The sequence below is a fragment of the Oryctolagus cuniculus genome, chromosome 19, assembly GCF_051225735.1.
Source record: "Oryctolagus cuniculus isolate XC-2025 breed Fujian yellow rabbit chromosome 19, ASM5122573v1, whole genome shotgun sequence".
Classification (NCBI taxonomy): Eukaryota; Metazoa; Chordata; class Mammalia; order Lagomorpha; family Leporidae; genus Oryctolagus; species Oryctolagus cuniculus.
The window spans coordinates 58,802,870-58,820,528 of NC_142885.1; the positions used below are offsets into that span (position 1 = coordinate 58,802,870).

General features: G+C 52.6%; 1 protein-coding gene across 7 annotated transcripts in view; it reads right to left on the reverse strand.

The window, feature by feature from the left end:
- TMC7 (transmembrane channel like 7) overlaps positions 1-17,659 on the reverse strand; it is a 40,991-nt gene that overhangs the window by 14,417 nt on the left and 8,915 nt on the right. For 3 of the 7 annotated variants that reach the window (XR_016226185.1, XR_016226186.1, XM_089321637.1), the window contains exons 2-8: positions 15,336-15,431; positions 12,996-13,239; positions 9,752-9,900; positions 6,498-6,665; positions 5,831-5,913; positions 2,166-2,311; positions 296-430 (exon numbers count right to left, since the gene is read on the reverse strand). Coding sequence is in view for 2 of the 7 variants with exons in the window: in XM_051847468.3 (XP_051703428.2) it covers positions 283-430; positions 2,166-2,311; positions 5,831-5,913; positions 6,498-6,665; positions 9,752-9,900; positions 12,996-13,239; positions 15,336-15,431 (1,034 nt within the window). In the remaining 5 variants the exon portion in view is untranslated. Of the gene's footprint in view, positions 1-282; positions 431-2,165; positions 2,312-5,830; positions 5,914-6,497; positions 6,666-9,751; positions 9,901-12,995; positions 13,240-15,335; positions 15,432-17,659 lie in introns of all 7 variants that reach the window. The other 4 variants (XM_089321638.1, XM_089321639.1, XM_051847468.3 and 1 more) reach the window with 3 other exon arrangements.

Here is a 17,659-nt window from a genome sequence, read left to right on the forward strand (position 1 = left end):
AGGTAGCAGGAAGCAGGTGGAAGACTCATCTCCCCCCACCCACGGAGCCCCCCAACTCCCTTCCCAGCCCCAACTCCTTAGCACCACTGCTTGGGCTCAAGGTACCAACCCCAATACCTTGCTGCAGAGAGCACTTGACAACTACCTAGAGGAAACGTGTGAAGCCCGGAGGACAGCCCTGTCCCCGCCTAGCACCTCTGCAAGCTGCCCACTCAGCCTCCCTGGGCGCCGTCCTGCTGGGGGGGGGGGGGGCCCGCCGGGCGCAGAGCCAGCCACACTCACTCGGAGCTCATACCGCAAGCTGCTGTGCTTCAGGTCCGCGGTGCTGCGGTTGGTGATGCAGAAGTCCCAGCCGGCGAAGATCTTGTTGCAGTAGCTCTGGAAGTGCTCCTCGCTGCGGATCAGGTTGATCTTGAATCCTTCCACCGACCTGAGCCCAAAACACGCGTATTCCACTTACAAGAACCACCACCAAATACAGGCCCGTGAGCTCCCTCTGCCTAACATGGGACGAGTTAGACGCGGCTGTGTTTTCGGCCCATTTGGACACTGTCCCATTTTGGACCGTTTTAATATAAGTGGGGGTGAGGGCGCGTTTGGCCTCGTGGTTAAGCTGCTGGCTGAGACACTGCGTCACGTGTCACAGTGCCCACTTCTGGCTCCTGACTCAGTTTCTTGCTGATGTAGACAGGCCCTGGGTGGCAGCAGTGCTGGCTTAAGTCATCAGGCTCCTGTCACCCAGGGGAACACCTGGACTGAGTGCCTGGCTCCCAGCTTCCTCAGCCCATGCCCAGCCATGCAGGCATTTGGGGGGTGAACCAGTGAGCGGGAACTCTCTCATTCTTTCTATCTGTCTTCCTCTCTTTCTAAGCCTCTCAAATAAATAAGTAAACGTTAAAAAAAAAAAAAAAAAAGCATTTGTTACCACTGAGCAGGTACCTCATTGCTAAAAGTCATTTCCCTTTCCCACGCAGCAACGTGGATCACAGCTGGAATAAAATCCAAACTCTACAACAGCCTGGAGACCCTGCAGGATCCGGCTCTGCCATCTTCTTCCCACGTGACCACACTGCTGTTACTGCACTGGCGTTCTGTCATCAAATCCTGCCTCAGGGCCTTTGCACACGGCAGTTTCCACCACCCTCTCCATACATGGTTCCTCCCAACTCCGCTGGCTCCTTCCCAACCTCCAGGCTTCAGCTCAAATATCCCCCTAGTCCACAGCTCTTCATCCCCCGTCCAGAATGACAAACCCCCCACTTCACGTCATTCCTCTCTGTTTCTTTTATAGCAACCAATCCGATCTGCAAATTTTTTATTTATTTTTTTCTAGCTTGCAGCCCTTCCTCTTAGCAAATTTCAGATTCCTTGAGGGCAGATACTCTGGCTGTCTGGCACCTTGCTATCCCGAATGCCTGGAACATAACACGGCCAACATACAAGTGAATGAACTAACAACTTAAGCAGTAAATTAGATGCTCAGGGGGCACCTGTTCAGGCCAGATGGAGTTCTATTGCATACTTCATAAACTATTCATTCAAGTGCCCTTGTGGAAAAATAAGTACCCTGGAACCTGATGGTATTAAATCAGCAATGTAGACGAAACAGGTTGCTTTTAGGATTCGCTAGTGAGGCTTTGTGAAGACAGCAGGGCTGCAAGGAATCGCTCTGCACTCTGCCCTTTAGCCGAGGGTCACGGTGAAGAATTTCTATCAAAACCACCTCGGCTACATTCCCCAAATGCAGATCCCCAAACACTTGTACGCCCTGGGACGCCAACTTCAGCAGGTTTCAAGTGCCGTCCAGAAATTCCGTGTTCTATGAAGCTCACGGTGATCCGCCCCAGCTGGAAATCTCAGATTTTTTCAGGCTACACCTACATTTCACACACGAAGAAGCTTGGACCCAGAAAAGACCGTTCCCCTGGACCCAGAGAGCTGGGTGGGGGATCTAATGCGCTCAGTGACCACTCCCTGGGAAACTCAAAGCTGCAACCCAGCTCCCAAATCCTGGCTGAATCACAAATCCCTCCCAGGAAGCTCCCACCCCAGGATCCCGCTCATCCTCGGGGAAATGGCTCCCAGAAGCCCCCTGACCTGCACTCGGCCCCAGCCGTCCGGGGTAATTAGAAGAGAAGGCGCCGTCAGAACAAACTAAACTTTACCTTTTCACGATCCACAGAAGGCTCAGGGCCAGGTAGGCAATGGTGCTTAACAAATACGCCAGGGGCAGGTCATAGGTGAAGTTCTGAAATTTCACCCCGTCAATAGTGTAGTGTCCATAAAAGAGGCTGGTCTCCTCCAAGAAACCCTGAAACAAAGCCAAGAGCACGTGGGCGGGCTGGTCCGCTCACTGCGGGAAACCAGCAGAGCGGTCCCGCCTCGAGGAACTCATAGCACAGTGGCCTGGTACATCCCTGTACCCCTGGCCCACAGGGGAGGATCCCTCAGTGACAGGGAGTAAGGCACTGATCGAACCTGAGCACGACAAAAACCCAGGAGGAAAACCCAAAGCTACAATTGAGAAAAACAATTCCACGCATAGCATCAGAACAAAACACTTGGGATTCGACTGAAACAGAGGAGTGCAAGTTATACCTGAAAACTACAAATCATTGCTGAAAAAAAAAAAAAAAAAAGATGATGTACATAAACGGGAAAACATCCCACGGTCATGGGTCAGTGGGTCTACAGATTCAACGGAATCATAACCGGCTTCTACGTGGAAACCGACAAGTGGCTCCCAAGATCCATATGGAATCGCAAGGGAGGAACCATGTATGGAAAAGAAGGAAGTTGGGGCACTCAGATCCCAGCTGCAAAACAGTAACCAAGTGTGGTTGTGGCACAAGAACAGACCAGGGGGAAAGAACTGGTAAGTAAGAGACAGAGAGAAAGGTCTTCCTTCCGCTGGTTCACCCCTCAAACGGCCGCTATAGCTGGCGCGCTGCGCTGATCTGAAGCCAGGAGCCAGGTGCTTCCTCCTGGTCTCCCATGCGGGTGCAGGGCCCAAGCACTTGGGCCATCCTCCACTGTACTCCCGGGCCACAGCAGAGAGCTGGACTGGAAGAAGAGCAACCGGGACAGAATCCGGCGCCCTGACTGGGGCTAGAACCTGGGATGCCGACGCTGCAGGTGGAGGATTAGCCTAGTGAGCCACAGCGCCGGCCATAAGGGAAACGGTCTTTCAACAAATATGCTGACACCATGCAAAAGAAGCTGGACCCTGACGTCACATCACAAACATCAGCTTAGGGGTTGGCTTGGGGTACAGCAGGTTAAGCTGCTGCTGGGGGTTGGCTCCACTGCACACTACAGTGTTGGTCTGGGTCTTGGCTTCTGTCATCCAGCTCCCTGCTACTGTGCCAGGGAAGGCAGCAGATGATGGCCCAAGAGCTTGGCTCCCTAACACCCATGTGGGAGACCTGGATGAAGCTGCAGGCTCCCGGCTTTAGCCTGGTCCATCCCTGGAATGAACCAGTGGATAGATCACTCTCTCTGTCTCACTCTCTGTCTCTTTGCCTTTCAAATAATGTGAAAACAATAAAATTTTTAAAACACAATGAGCTATGACATTACCAGACTAGGATGGCTGCCATTGAAAAGCCAGGTAACAACAAGGGTTGACAAGGCTATGCAGGGAGCAGAGCTCGCACAGAATGCTGGTGGCCGTGTAAAATTGTGCAGTCAGTTTGGAACAGTCTGGAGATTCCTCAGAAAGCTCGACATGGGATTACAATGTAACCCAGCAATTTTATTCACAACCAGAAACTTCTTTCGTGGGATGTAAACTACAGAAATAGGGCTGGGGTGGGCATCAGGGCACAATGGGTTAAGCCTCCACTTGGGACGCCCACACATGTATCAGAGTGCTGGTTCAAGTCCCAGCTCCTCTGCTTCCAATCCAGCTTCTTGCTAGTACATCCCTATAGGTAGCAGGTGACAGTGCAAGCGCTTGGGGCCCTGACGGAGGAAGTTCCAGGCTCCTGGCTTCAGGTGATCACTCTTGGCTACTAAAGGCATCTGGGAAGTAAGCCAGTGGATGGAAGATCTCTCTCTCTCTGCCTTTCAAGTAGATGAAAAATAAACATATAACCCTGCCCCCCACAAACGAAAGGCAGGAAGGGAGGGAGGGAGGGAGGAAGGGAGGGAGGGAGGAAGGAAGGAAGCTGACAATTTGGGGATTTGATCTGGCTTTGCCATCAGCAGCGATGTGACCTTCCGTGAGTCACTCAATGTCACGTCTCATTTGCCTAGTTTCAGTTTTCTCACAGCGCGGTGGACATGTGAAGACTCACCTGACAATTTCCCTGTGTTGTGTTGTGGTTAAAAATGACAACAAGATGTAAAGGTATTTTTTCTACATCAAATGCAGTGGACAAATGAAAGGCTTTCTACTTATCTATTCAGATAAAGTGGGAGTTCAATGACATGGCATTTTAATGCCAGCAATTTTTAAAAAGAATGCTTTAGTGTTTCTCTCTTTCTCCCCCTCTCTCTCTCTCTTTTTTTTTTTTTTTAATTTTTGACAGGCAGAGTGGACAGTGAGAGAGAGAGACAGAGAGAGAAAGGTCTTCCTTTTGCCGTTGTTTCACCCTCCAATGGCCGCCGCTGCAGCCGGCGCACCGCGCTGATCCGATGGCAGGAGCCAGGATCCAGGTGCTTTTCCTGGTCTCCCATGGGGTGCAGGGCCCAAGCACCTGGGCCATCCTCCACTGCACTCCCTGGCCACAGCAGAGAGCTGGCCTGGAAGAGGGGCAACCGGGACAGAATCCGGCGCCCCGACCGGGACTAGAACCCGGTGTGCCGGCGCCGCAAGGTGGAGGATTAGCCTATTGAGCCACGGCGCCGGCCCTTTTTTTTTTTTTTTTTTTTTAAGATGTATTAACTTCTTTGAAAGGTAGGGTGAAAGAGAGAGAGAGTTCATTTGCTAGTTCATTCCCCAAATGCTAAAACAGATGTGGCTGGGCCAGGCCAAAGCCAAGAGCCCAGAACTCCAACCAGGTCTTTCACACGGGTGGCAGGGACCTAAGTGCTTGAGCCATCATCTGCTGCCTTACCAGGTGCATTAGCAGGGAGCTGGATCAGAGTGGGGTAGCCAGCATTCGAATTAGCACTGCATATTAGATGCCAGCATTGAAAGCAGTGGCTTGGCCGGCACCGTGGCTCAATAGGCTAATCCTCTGCCTGCGGCACTGGCACACCCACACCGGGTTCTAGTCCTGGTCGGGGTGCTGGATTTTGTCCCAGTTGCTCCTCTTCCAGTCCAGCTCTCTGCTGTGGCCCGGGAGTGCAGTGGAGGATGGCCCAAGTGCTTGTGCCCTGCACCCTCATGGGAGACTAGGATAAGTACCTGGCTCCTGGCTTCGGATTGGCGCAGCGCACCAGCTGTAGTGGCCGTTTGGGGGGGTGAGCCAACGGCAAAGGAAGACCTTCCTCTCTGTCTCTCTCTCTCACTGTCCACTCTGCCTTTCACCAAAAAAAAAAAAAAAAAAAAAAAAAAAAAAAAAAAGCCATAGTTTTCATCCACACAGTCTAGGTTTTTCAGTGCCAGAGAAATAAATTCTCCATGGTTCCCTGTCATTCACTTCTCTCTGTGGGAGAGCTCAGTATTTTACTGAAGGTCAACCCCAAGGTGGCAGAGACCAGGATGAGGCCAGTGGCGGAAAAAGACAAAGTGCATTTCCTTGTTCAGAACGGCAGGAAACACGCGGATGAGACAACGGCAAATGCGGTTCCTTTCCCTCCAGACACGCAGGGAACAGGTCTTTAAATCAACAAACACTTGGTACATGGAGGGCCCAGGCAAAGGAGTGTGGGGAATACTTACAGTGCCAGAAAGCAGGTCTATGATGTAACTGTAAAAGTAAATCAGTCCCGAACTGCTTATGGGATACAACGTGCACTGTATGTCTGCAAAACACAGGAACACGGGTTGGATACAGTTTGACAATGTCTGTAATCGTATATCACAATTTGCGTTCCTGAGTGCATGTGAGTATATGCAGATGTGCCAGCTATGTGAGAGCTCTTTGAAAAGCTCGTGAGAAATGTATGTTACCTTTTAAAAATAGATTTTGTTTATTAGAAAGGCACAGAGAGGGAGAGAGATCTTCCACTCACTGGCTTACTCCCCAAATGCCCATGACAGCCAGGAGAAGCTGAGTGTCTTCCTGTGGCCAGTGAGATGGGGCAGAAGGTTCAGGAGACAGCACATATCTGTCATGGACCTTTCTCCCCTGGCCACAGGGACTACTGATGGTCCAGACCGAGGCTGCTCCACCAGCTTGGGCTCCAGGGAGTTGACTTTCAACCCATGATGGACATGAGTGAGAAACAAGTCTTACTGGACACCAGGAGTTCCGGGGTCATTTGTTCTGGCAGGTCCTAACTAACACAACTAAGAATCAGCATAAAGATTTGTAGCAAAGGAAGAGGTGTGGTTAGGTACCCCGTGCAGGGAACACTCACCACGGGAAACCAGGCCATTCACTCACCTGTGTCTTTGAAGGGAATGAGCACAAAAGTGCTATTGGTGATTTTGTATTTGGTGAGCAAGATTGGGAGCAAAACTAACGTAAAGATGATCAGAAATATCACCATATTCAGCAACACCAGGAACCGCAAGAAGGAGAAATAGGACTGAATCCCAGTGCCAAATTTCCCTGGAAAAGAGAAATTTGGACATCACTGACCAGGAGCATCGACACCCACCGAAAGCCGAAGGCGGAGCGATCCTGGTAAGGATGGAGAGGAAGAAAGACTTATTTTCCTACTGCTGACTTCCCACCTGCACTTCCCAGTGCCTTTACCTTTTCACAATCGGGATTTCACTGAGGATGGTTTGAGGGCAGGCTCACATCTAGCTGACTCAGCACCATCTGTTGACTGCCTTTTGGAATCAGGTGGTCACACAGGTATGAATCTTCCTGAACTCTATCCTGCTCCACGGTCTACTTGTCTATCTTTGCGCTAACATGAGACTGTCTTACTTACTAGAGATTTCTTCTTCTTCTTTTTTTTTTTTTTTTTTTTTTGACAGGCAGAGTGGACAGTGAGAGAGAGAGACAGAGAGAAAGGTCTTCCTTTTGCCGTTGGTTCATCCTCCAATGGCCGCCACGGCTCGCGCACTGCGGCCGGCATACCACGCTGATCCGAAGGCAGGAGCCAGGTACTTATCTGGTCTCCCATGGGGTGCAGGGCCCAAGCACCTGGGCCATCCTCCACTGCACTCCCTGGCCACAGCAGAGAGTTGGCCTGGAAGAGGGGCAACCGGGACAGAATCCGGCGCCCCGACCGGGACTAGAACCTGGTGTGCTGGCGCCGCTAGGTGGAGGATTAGCCTAGTGAGCCGCGGCGCCGGCCTAGAGATTTCTAATATGACTTGATACATGCTTTAGTATCCAAGGTATCCTTGGCTTTTTGCATTTCTTCATGAATTTGAGGCGTAGAGTATTAATTTTCCTATGCACACTCTGCGTGTACACACTCTGCAGGTTCTGGCTGGGATTTTACTGTATAATGCTGTCTTCTGATCTGTGAACATGGATACTTAGATCTTCAGCTTCTCTCAGTCAAATTTTATAGTCTCCTGTGACGATTTATTGCAATCTTTTTTCGACATACTCCTAGCTATTTGGCATTTTGGGGTACTACTATAAGTTGGATCATTTAAAAAATTCCTTTTTCTATATGTTTATTGCTGGTATATAGAAATACATTAATTTTATAAAGCCTAAATTTCAAGTTTGCCTTTTTTATTCGATACATATATATCATGTCATTTGTCTCTAAAAAATGACATTTTATTTCTTCCTTTCAATTAATTATCTCCCTCCTATTTTTTTTTCTTTAAAGATTCATTTATTTATTTGAAAGGCAGAGTTACAGACAGACAAGGAGAGGCAGAGACAGAGAAAGGTCTTCCATCTAGTGGTTTACTCCCCAAATGGCTGCAACGGCTGGAGCTGGGCCGATCCACTTGGGGAGGGAACCAGCAGATGGAAGATCTCTCTCTCTCCTCTCTCTCTCTCCCTCTCTCCCTCTTTCTCTGTAACTCTGATTTTTTAATTAAAAAGAAAGAAAGAAAGGAAGGAAGGAAGGAAGGAAGGAAGGAAGGAAGGAAGGAAGGAAGGAAGGAAGGAAGGAAGGAAGGAAGAAAAGGGCACCAACCCTCCACCAGGGAATGATGACGCGGCTGAGGATAGACAGGCAGCATGCTACAGGAGGGGCTGAGTGCTGGCCACAGGCAAAATATGTACCCTCTGAAAGTGAAGGCACTCACAATCGTTCTCTCTCTCTCTCTCTCTCTCTCTCTCTCTCTTAAAAAACCATTTACTTAACTGAGAGACAGAGAGAGCAGAAACACAGACAGAGAAAGCTCCCATCTGCTTGTTCACGCCTGCAAATGCCTCTAATGGCCAGAGCTGAACCAGGCTGAAGCTGGGTGCTTGGAACTCAGTCCAGGTGTCTCACATGGTGGCCAGGATCCCACCTGAGCCATCTTCACTGCCTCTCGGGGTCAGCATTTGCAGGAAGCTAAACTCAGGAGCCAGGAACCAAGCCCAGGCATTCTGATGGAAGACAGGGGCATCTTAACCTGCGTCTTAGCAGCGGGCCTAAACACTCAGTCCCAATTCTAATACTCAGCATCTCCTCCTGCCAGCCAGGAAATCCCAGGAGTAGAGTGAGCGAGTCAAAGCCGCAGCCCCCCAGGGAGGATGTGCCTCTAACCCCCTCTCAACCACTGTCTGCTAAAATCTCCAGAAACTCTGCCATTTCATCACAGAGGCGGTTTAGCATGGTGACCAATACCCTGGACTGAAGCTTAGGTTCAATGCTGGCTCCGCCTCCTCACAGCAGAATGAACCTGGGCAAGTGTCTTACCCTGTCTGTGCCAAGCAGGTGATAAGTAGCTTTATTAAGAGGCTTAACTGAGTGCCTGGTTCATGGTACATACTTAATATAGATTAGCCTTTATTATTTTGGTCCAGACTCGTTAGGTGTAAATCTCAAGAGAAAAGAGAACCAATGATGAATAGTGGACGTTTTAAGGGAGTTCATGAAGCTCCTTGGACATACGCTTACATTATGCCCACGAAACAATAATAAAGGAGTGAGTGTTCAGGTTAGTGGTTAAGACTCTGAGGAAGGAACCTGCTTCCCACACCGGAGTGCTGGGGTTCAATTCCCAGCTCCAGCTCCCGACTCCAGCTTCCTGCTAGTGTAGACTCTGGGAAGCAGCAGATGATGGCACAAGTGGGTTCCACCACTCCCCACGAGAGACCTGGACCAAGTTCCTGACTCCCAGCTTCTGCCTGGTCCAGCCCCAGCCATTGTAGTCATCTGAAGAGTAAAATTAGCAGATGAGAGATCTCTGTCTCTCTGCCTTTTAAGCAAAATGTTTTAAATACTTATGAGATAAACATACACAGTCTAAAAGCAAAAAGCACACTTGCGATGAGCACCTGCCCTAGCACACTTAATAAAATCTGGTGAAATTTCAACATGGCGATGCGTGCAAATGCGACTCTAAGACGGCTGCACCTGGAAGGCCAAGAAAATAGCTGAGATCTTCCCTGGGGACAAAGACGCAGCTCCACGCAGCCTAAGTGCAGTGCGTCGCTCACGCTCATCACGGCAGGCAACGCTCCGCCGCAGCCAGGGCTCCCTGCAAATGAAGCTGGACTTTGTCTACAGGCCCAGAGCAGGTGCAGGAGAAGGCACAGGTGTGTGGGGGGGGGTGGGGCACCTTCTATGCTGCGGATGTCGTCCCGCCACAGCTCCAGGTGGGTGGTCATCTCGCGAGCCTTCTCCAGGAACCGCTTCCAAGACTTGCTGCTGTACCGCTTCCACTGGTCCCACTCGGACAGGTACTTCATCTGGGTCTCCTGAATGTCCCTGCGTTACAAAGTGATCGTGACCGTGACTGTGACCTTGACGACAGCAGCCTCACCAGGCCTCAGCACCAGAGAAAACCCTCGCCAAGGGGTGGGACATGTGGCTTAGGGATTAAGATGCCTGCAGCCCACATAGGAGTGCCCGGGTTCAAGTCCTGGCTCTGGCTCCCTCTTCCAGAGCCTGGAGGCAGTAATGAAGGCTCAAGTAACTGGGTTCCTGCCACCCATGTGGGAGACCAGATTGAGTCCTGACCCAGCCACAGCCACTCTGGGCATTTGGAGAGGGAATCAGTGGATGAGAGCTCTCTCTCTCTCCCAGATAGATAGATAGATAGATAGACAGACCAACCAACCAACCTAGCCAGGAGGATGAGGGAAAACCAGAGCCGTTGGTAATGTAAAACAGTGCCAAACACTAGGAAAAACAGTTTGGTGCTTCCTCAAACTGTCAAACACAGAATTACCCTCTGACCCAGCAATTCCAATCCTACGTTCAGACCCAAAAGTGATGGACCCAGAGTTCTCAAACACAAGTATGTCATGGACGCTCATGGCAGCAGCATTCGGAGCACCAAAAGGTGGAAATGACCCAATTGTCCACCAGCGTAAAACGGAAACACAAATGAGGTCTCTCCATACAGTGGAGTACTATTCAGCCGTAAAAAGGCATGAAGTACTGATACACGCCTGCAACACGGATGAACCTTGGGCACACCAAGCGAGGGGACAGCAGGCAGACACAGCAGGTTACACACTGTATGATCCCCTTGACGTGGAATATCCAGAATGGGCATATGTATGGGGACGGAGACAAAGCTGGTGGCGGCCTGGGCCGAGGCGAATGGGTATGGGGCTCCCATTTGGGGTGAGAACTGTGCAGATCTGGACGATGGTAAGAGCTGCGTAACATCTATCAGTGCAGCAGATGCCACCGAATTGCCACCTTCAAAAGATTAAAACGGCAAATTCTATGCGGTGTTTATGACAATAACAACAGGTTTTTAAAACGAGCCCTGTTGCAACTTTCAGAGGCTCAGTAGAGCCGTGCACACCCACCTGGCGATGCTCTGCCTCCAGCACCGTGCCTGTGGGTTCCCAGCCCAGCGCTAATCCGGGCCCCGCGCTCCATCTCCAGGGACACCCGACCCTCTTCAACTGTGCCGTCACTTCACTGATGCCTCCCTCCCCCAGGCAACTGCACAGGGACACACAATACTCAGGAGCGGGCGCTTAATGCAATGATTGAGATGCCAATGATTAGGGGCCGGTGTTGTGGCCCAGCAGGTTAAAGCCCCACCCTGCAGTCCCAGCATCCCATATGGGCGCCGGTTCTAGTCCCGGCTGCTCCTCTTCCGATCCAGCTCTCTTCTGTGGCCTGGGAAAGCAGCAGAAGATGGCCCAAGTCCTTGGGCCCCTGTAACCTGCGTGGGAGACCTGGAAGAAGCTCCTGGCTCCTGGCTTCAGATCAGCTCAGCTCTGGCCGTTATGGTCATTTGGGGGGTGAACCAGTGGAATGGAAGACCTCTCTCTGCCTCTGCTTCTCTCTCTGTATAACTCTGACTTTCAAATAAATAAAGTAATTAAAAAAAAAAAAGATGCATGATGAAGTTCCTGATTTTCACGTGGCTTCCCACGAAGGCGCACCCTGGGAGGCAGCAGATAACGGCTTGGGAACTTAGGTCTCTGCTGCGAGGAGGAGACCTGGAGTTCTTGGTTCCTGGTTCCAGCCCCGGCACAGCCCCAGGCACTATAGGCATCTGGGCAGTGAACCAGAAGTCGGGCACATGCTGTGTGTGTGTCTGACTGTCTGTCTATGTGTCTGCTTCTCAACTATTTGCTGAAACACTGGCCAATTCCAAGTCCAGAGGGGGACCCACATCCTGAAATCAACAACTACATACCTGTGGGGGAGCACTGCCTGTGGGAATCTGGGGCTTGGGAGGCCCAGAAAAGGCACCCCAAGTCCAAGTTGGTGTTGGGAGGCGAGATAAGAGGGAGCAGAGGAAAGAGAAGGTGCCAAGGCCAGAGGAGAGAGGAGAGCAGTCGGGGTGGCTGGAAGGCAGTCGAAGCGTGGGGTGTGTGGACACTCTGACTTCAGCTGTGCCCCCCACTCAGCAGTGGGGTCTCACTGTCAATGGCACCTGCCTCCACCTGCCCTCTAGGCTGTCCTCCTCCATTAGACAGGGAGCTCCTGGGCAGGGAAGGGCCATGGACCCTACATTTAAATGGGCCTCGTTGTGTTACGCCTCAGTTTCCCTATCTGTAAACTGGGGTTAATAAGGTACCCACCCTCAGGCTAGTGGTTCTCAACTGGGGGGATTTTGCCTTCCAAGGGACATTAGACAATGCCTGGGGAATTATTTTTAATGTTCATTTATCCATTCTTATTTATTTGAAAGGAAGAGTGACAGAGAGACAGTGCTCTTCCATCCGCTGGTTTACTCCCCAAATGGCTGCGACAGCCAGGTCCAGGCCAGGCTGAAGCCAGGAGGCAGGAGCTCCATCCTGGTCTGCTCACATGGGTGGCAGGGGCCCGAGGGACCTGGGCCATCTTCCACTGCAGCAGGGAGCTGGATCAGAAGCAGAGCAACCATTGACTTGAATCGGTGCTCCAATATGGGATGTGTCAGTGTCTCGAGCGGTGGCCCACCACGCTGTACCACAACACCCAGCTTTTGTAAGTGTGCTCATGTACTGAGCCCAGTGGAAACAGAAATAGCCCAACTGACTTGTAGACTTAGGAAACTGTCGTTAAGCTATTAACTCATGGGTATCCAGTGTGCCTGCCTGACACGCTCACTCCTTTGCATCCCCTCCTTTCTGCTGGCTGGATCCCAACAATGATGCCTGGAGCGGGGTGCAGAGCCATGGGGTGGGAGGCGCCTAGGTCCCTGAATGGCTGCAAAGACCCCACCAACCTGAACTTGGGACTTCATGTGCGCAAGAGGCAAAGTTCCAATATGTTAGGCTCTTCCAAGTTTGGGTGTTTAGGTCCTAGCAGTCCAGCTTAAGGAATAAAGTTCTCAATATATGAGCTCTTCCAGAAACAACTCAATGCCCCTACCACACATCACACCCTTGCACGTGGCTACAGACCTGAGCCTCCGCTTCTCAGAAATGTTCAGGGCGTACTTCCGAAGGGACTGGCTGCTGAGGTTCTCGGCTATGCCTCCCTCCACGTGGGAGCTGTAGGAGTCCGTCGGCTTCAGCAGAGCACCGCTCTGCTTGTCCCGGGCCGGGATGGTCGTCCTCCTCCGTGCCACCGACCGGTAGCTTGGCAATTCTTGAAGGAAGTTCACGGGCGGCGAGGAGAAGCTACTGGAGTCCAGAGAGAGGTTCTCTGGTCAGAGAAGAAAACCGTCATTCACTCCTGTGAGCCTGGAAGCCAAAAGACACAACTTGCCCAAGAGATTTGCATCTCTGAGACTGTCACCAAGACATGCAGATGGCCATCAGCCTGGGTCGGCGACAAAAGCTTATGGATCTTTTTTTTGTTTGTTTGCCAGGATGTCACTAAGGGCAAGGACAGGCTGCAGATGAGTTCATTTGTGGTATGCATGCCATCTGTAAAGTGTGCTTCTCACTTGTCCAATGGAGGTAGCAATTGCTCCCGCCATCCCCACACTCACACCATGCGGGGTGTCACAATGCAGGCAGCAAAACTTGGAAAAGCAAAAAGCACTATACAAATACATGGCAATAATAACTTCTACTTCCTGGGCTTTTCCCAGGTGTTGGGGAAGGGATGCTGTGCCAGGGTCAACTCCAGCCTCGGGAGGGCTTGCAGGCTCCAAGTTCTGCCTGGAGCAAGCTGGAACAAGCCCGAGCTAAGCTGCAGGAGGATGGCGGTGGCTGAGACCATCCCAGACCGGCCCTCGGGGTGCCGAGCCTCCGCTGGCCCCAGATGCTCCCAAGTACCTAGGTGAGTACTATTATTATGCCCATTTTGCAGATGAGCAAATAGTCATTGATGATCTGACTCCACTTCTCTGGCTCCTCCACTCCCACATCTTATAGGGTCTCTCAGCTACTGACACAGGCTCAGCTTCCTCCCCCTCCTCCGAGCCTCTGTGGGTGCTGTTCCCTGTGCCCGGATGAACCTGCTCCACCTCATCTCCCTATGAACTACTCAGAAGCCACTTCCCCACGGTCCCCTCCTGCCCGCACCACAACAGGTGCCTTGTTACACATCTCCCTGTACCCAGCAAGTCCCTGGCAGCCCTCGCCACTATCTGTGTGACCACGTGAATCACGGCTCTCTCCCCCATCAGACGCTACGTTCTCAGAGGGGCACGGACCGTGCTCATGGCCTCACCACCACTCCCCAGGACCCAGCACAGCCCCGGCACACGTTAAATACTCTGTGGATGAATGAATGAAGGGCATAACTGACGTGCCTGTCTTTAGAAAGTGTGTGACCAGGGGTTCTAGAAAAGAGGTCTCTTTGATGGCAAGACCCATGATCTTTCTAGAACATCAGGCCACAGCCAAGGCTCAGCTTGGCTGTGCCCTGTGTAGTGGTCTAAAGGAGGTGGGATTTCTGTGGAGAGGTAGGGAAGCCACCTTCACGATGGGCCTTAAGTCTGATCGTATTTTCACTGCAGGAAGGTCACTGAGCTCAGGGGAAGGAGGACACAGGCAGCCATTATGACCCCAGGCATCAGCCCAGTGGGAGGAAGCTGTGTTAGCCTCCTGCTAGGGGCTGAATCCTGCCCCTGTAGATGACTGGCTGTGTTTCTTCAGGAAAGTTACTTAACCTGGCTGAGTTTCAGTTTCCTCATCCTGAATATTCATTCAACAAACATAATCACGGTGAACAAAGTGCCCGTCCTACTCACGTGGCACTTACACTTTGAGGTAGGAGAGAAGGAGATCAGGAAATAAACTGGCAATAAGAGGTGATGAGTGAGATGAAAGGAACCCATGTAGAGGAAGGGGCTGGAGGCAATGGGGAGGGGGTTGCACTGCTTGTGTGCTAAGGTGGGGTCAGGTGTGGTTTCTATCATGGTGACATTCAGCTGGAGCATTCTGGGGACGAGCACCCTGGGCAGAGGGACACAGCAGGTGCAAAGGCCCGGTGCAGAGGTGAGAGCGGCATGTCTGAGGAACAGCATTGCAGACTGCCGTGGCTGGGAGAGAGGACATGGACAAGGGCCTGGTAGGCTCTTTGGCTGGTGTCCCCTTCCCTTAAATCTGAGCTGGATATGACAGAACAGAAGCTCTGCTGGCTCCAACCCCACGTCATCAAAGGGCCTGGGCAGCTTCCACTCTGTGCCCTTAGGAGCCCAGGGCTGCTGCCTAAGAAGCTGGGCTACGCTAGCGCCACCCTGTGGACAAGGAAGAGGCCCGAAACCTAGAGGGAGGAGCCCCAGGGAACGGGCGGACAGCGAGAACCTCGGCCCCAGCCTTGCACCCCAGCTCCCGGGGCATCCTCACCGGGCACCGCCGAGAAGAGGCCGTCTTGCACGCTCCGCCCCCGGCACACATCACACGCAGCGGTGCGAGCCGTCTCCTCCGGGCCCTGCTGCACTCCTGATGTACAGAATCAGCAGAAAGAACAAAACGGCTTAAGCCACCGCTGCAGGGGGAGCGGCATGTTGGACAACAATAGGGGGACCCAGAGCAGAAAAGCTGAGGTCAGGGAGGCGGCGGGCAGCCCCTGAGTGCTGTGGGTCAGACACGTTTTGCCCTGACCATTGTTAGGGGGTCACCGTGGAGTCTGTGAGGCCAAGCAGGGGACAGGGCATGCCAGCCCCATTACGCGCACCAAGGGAGGTGCTCTACGTGAAGGCGTCGGCACAGAGCTGGTGCCGAGTTCAAGGAAGAACAGCTGGGCGAGGCTTGGGAAAGCAGCCAGGCCAAGGCTTGCTCTGACACACACACCTGTAATCTTTGCCTCACTCTGACAGCCAAGTTCAGACAGGAAGGCACAGCGGTCCCAGCACAGATGAGCCAGACACGTGCACCTGCCTGTAGGCATGGGCAAGTCTGTCCGAGAGGCTTACTCACCCTTGGTTTCCCTGCCCAGCACCCCCTGAGGATATGACACACTGCTGTCCACTGCTCCCCTCCGCAGACATGGGGGCGGGGCGGGGCCCTGGAGGCCACTCCTGCTCTGAGCAGCAACAAAGCACTATTATTCACCAGGAAAAAAGGTCTTTGAACAGAGACCAGCACCGACCTCCTGAATATTCAGTGACGGAGTGAGGTCAGGGCCCAGGCTTGCAGCTGCATCCTGGCTTGGTTTCAAGCGCTGGCCTGTCACCCACCAGCCAGGCCACCCCGGGTGGCACAACGGTCATCCTGGAGTCACAATTTTCTCAGAAATGGAGGATACAAGACCAGAGGCCTCATCAGCATGATGGTGATGACGGAATTAGAAACAATATAACAATACTGGGGTTGGAGAAACAATATAACAATACTGGGGTTGGGGCTGGTGTGGTACAGTGGCTAAAGCCGCCGGCTGTGATGCCGGTATCCTAAATGCGCACGGGTTCCAGTCCCGGCTGCTCCACTTCTGATCCGGCTCCCTGCTAATGCGCCTTGGAAAGTACTTGGCCAAGTACTTGGGCCCTTGTACCCACGTGGGAGATCTCATTAAGCTCCTGGCTCCTAGTTTCAGCCTTGCCCAGCCCTGGCTAGTGCAGCTATTTGAGGAGTGAACCAATGGATGGAAGACCTCCCTCTCTCTCTCTGTATGTACGTGTTTGTGTGTGTTTACCTCTCCTGATGGTCACTCTCAGATGCCTACTGAGGGTCCAGCATTGGGGCACAGAGGGTTAAGCTGCTGTTTGTGAACCAGCACAGCTGGGTTTAAGTCCTGGCTGCTTCACTTCCCATCTAGCTCTTTGCTAAGATGCCTGAGAAGGCAGTGGATGATGGCCTAAGTGCTTGGACCCCTGCCACCCAGGGGAGACCCAGATGGAGTTCCTGGCTCCTGGCTTTGGCCTGCCCTAGCTCTGGCTGTTGTGGCCACTGGGGAGTGAACCAGAGGATGGAAGAGTCTCGAACTCTGCCTTTCAAATAAATAAATAAATCTTGAAAACATAAAACGTCTACTGAGTTAGTCCACAGAGTGTCACCATCAGCCAGGTCATTTTAAGGCCCACGGTCACCCACGTGGGAGAAGGGACCACACCGGGGCCAGTGGGACGCCTCCATCCGGGAATGCCCAGAACTGCTTGGCCTCTGCAGCCAGAGCTCGGCAATCGGGAGTTTATTCTTCAGGCAGGAGGGGGCCTGGGTAATTACAGGGAACCTGGGGGCAGGGGCGGCCACAGCTACTTTCTCTGCCATCTGGTCTTCTTCCCCGTTAAGGACAAAGTCAGTCTCTCTGGGGCTCCGGGCAGTGCCCTGCTCCGCGAAGGCCTCCACCCGCAGAGCGAATGCATGAACGAGTGAGCGAACAGGTGGACGCAGGCAAGTCTGGAGAGCACCCTCACGTCCTAGCTTCTTCCCGGACAGCTTTTCCACGGGAGCCCCCATCCCACTAGTGGACATGAGCCCTGCCAGGGCGTGGGCACGAGCCCAGGGTGATCTCAGAGGCACGAGAATCACCGCCAGCTCCCCAGCCTGCTTGCCAGGCGCCTACGCCGGCCGTGTTTGGTGCTCAGTCTCCTGCAAGGTTCGGCTTCCCACACACACAGGATCATGGAAACTCTGGGGAAGAAGGGACCTCGCGGGTCACTGGGCCTGGGCTGCTGGCCAGCTGCCGGAGCAATGCATTCTGCGATGGCTGGCGTGCATGCAGCCCCTCC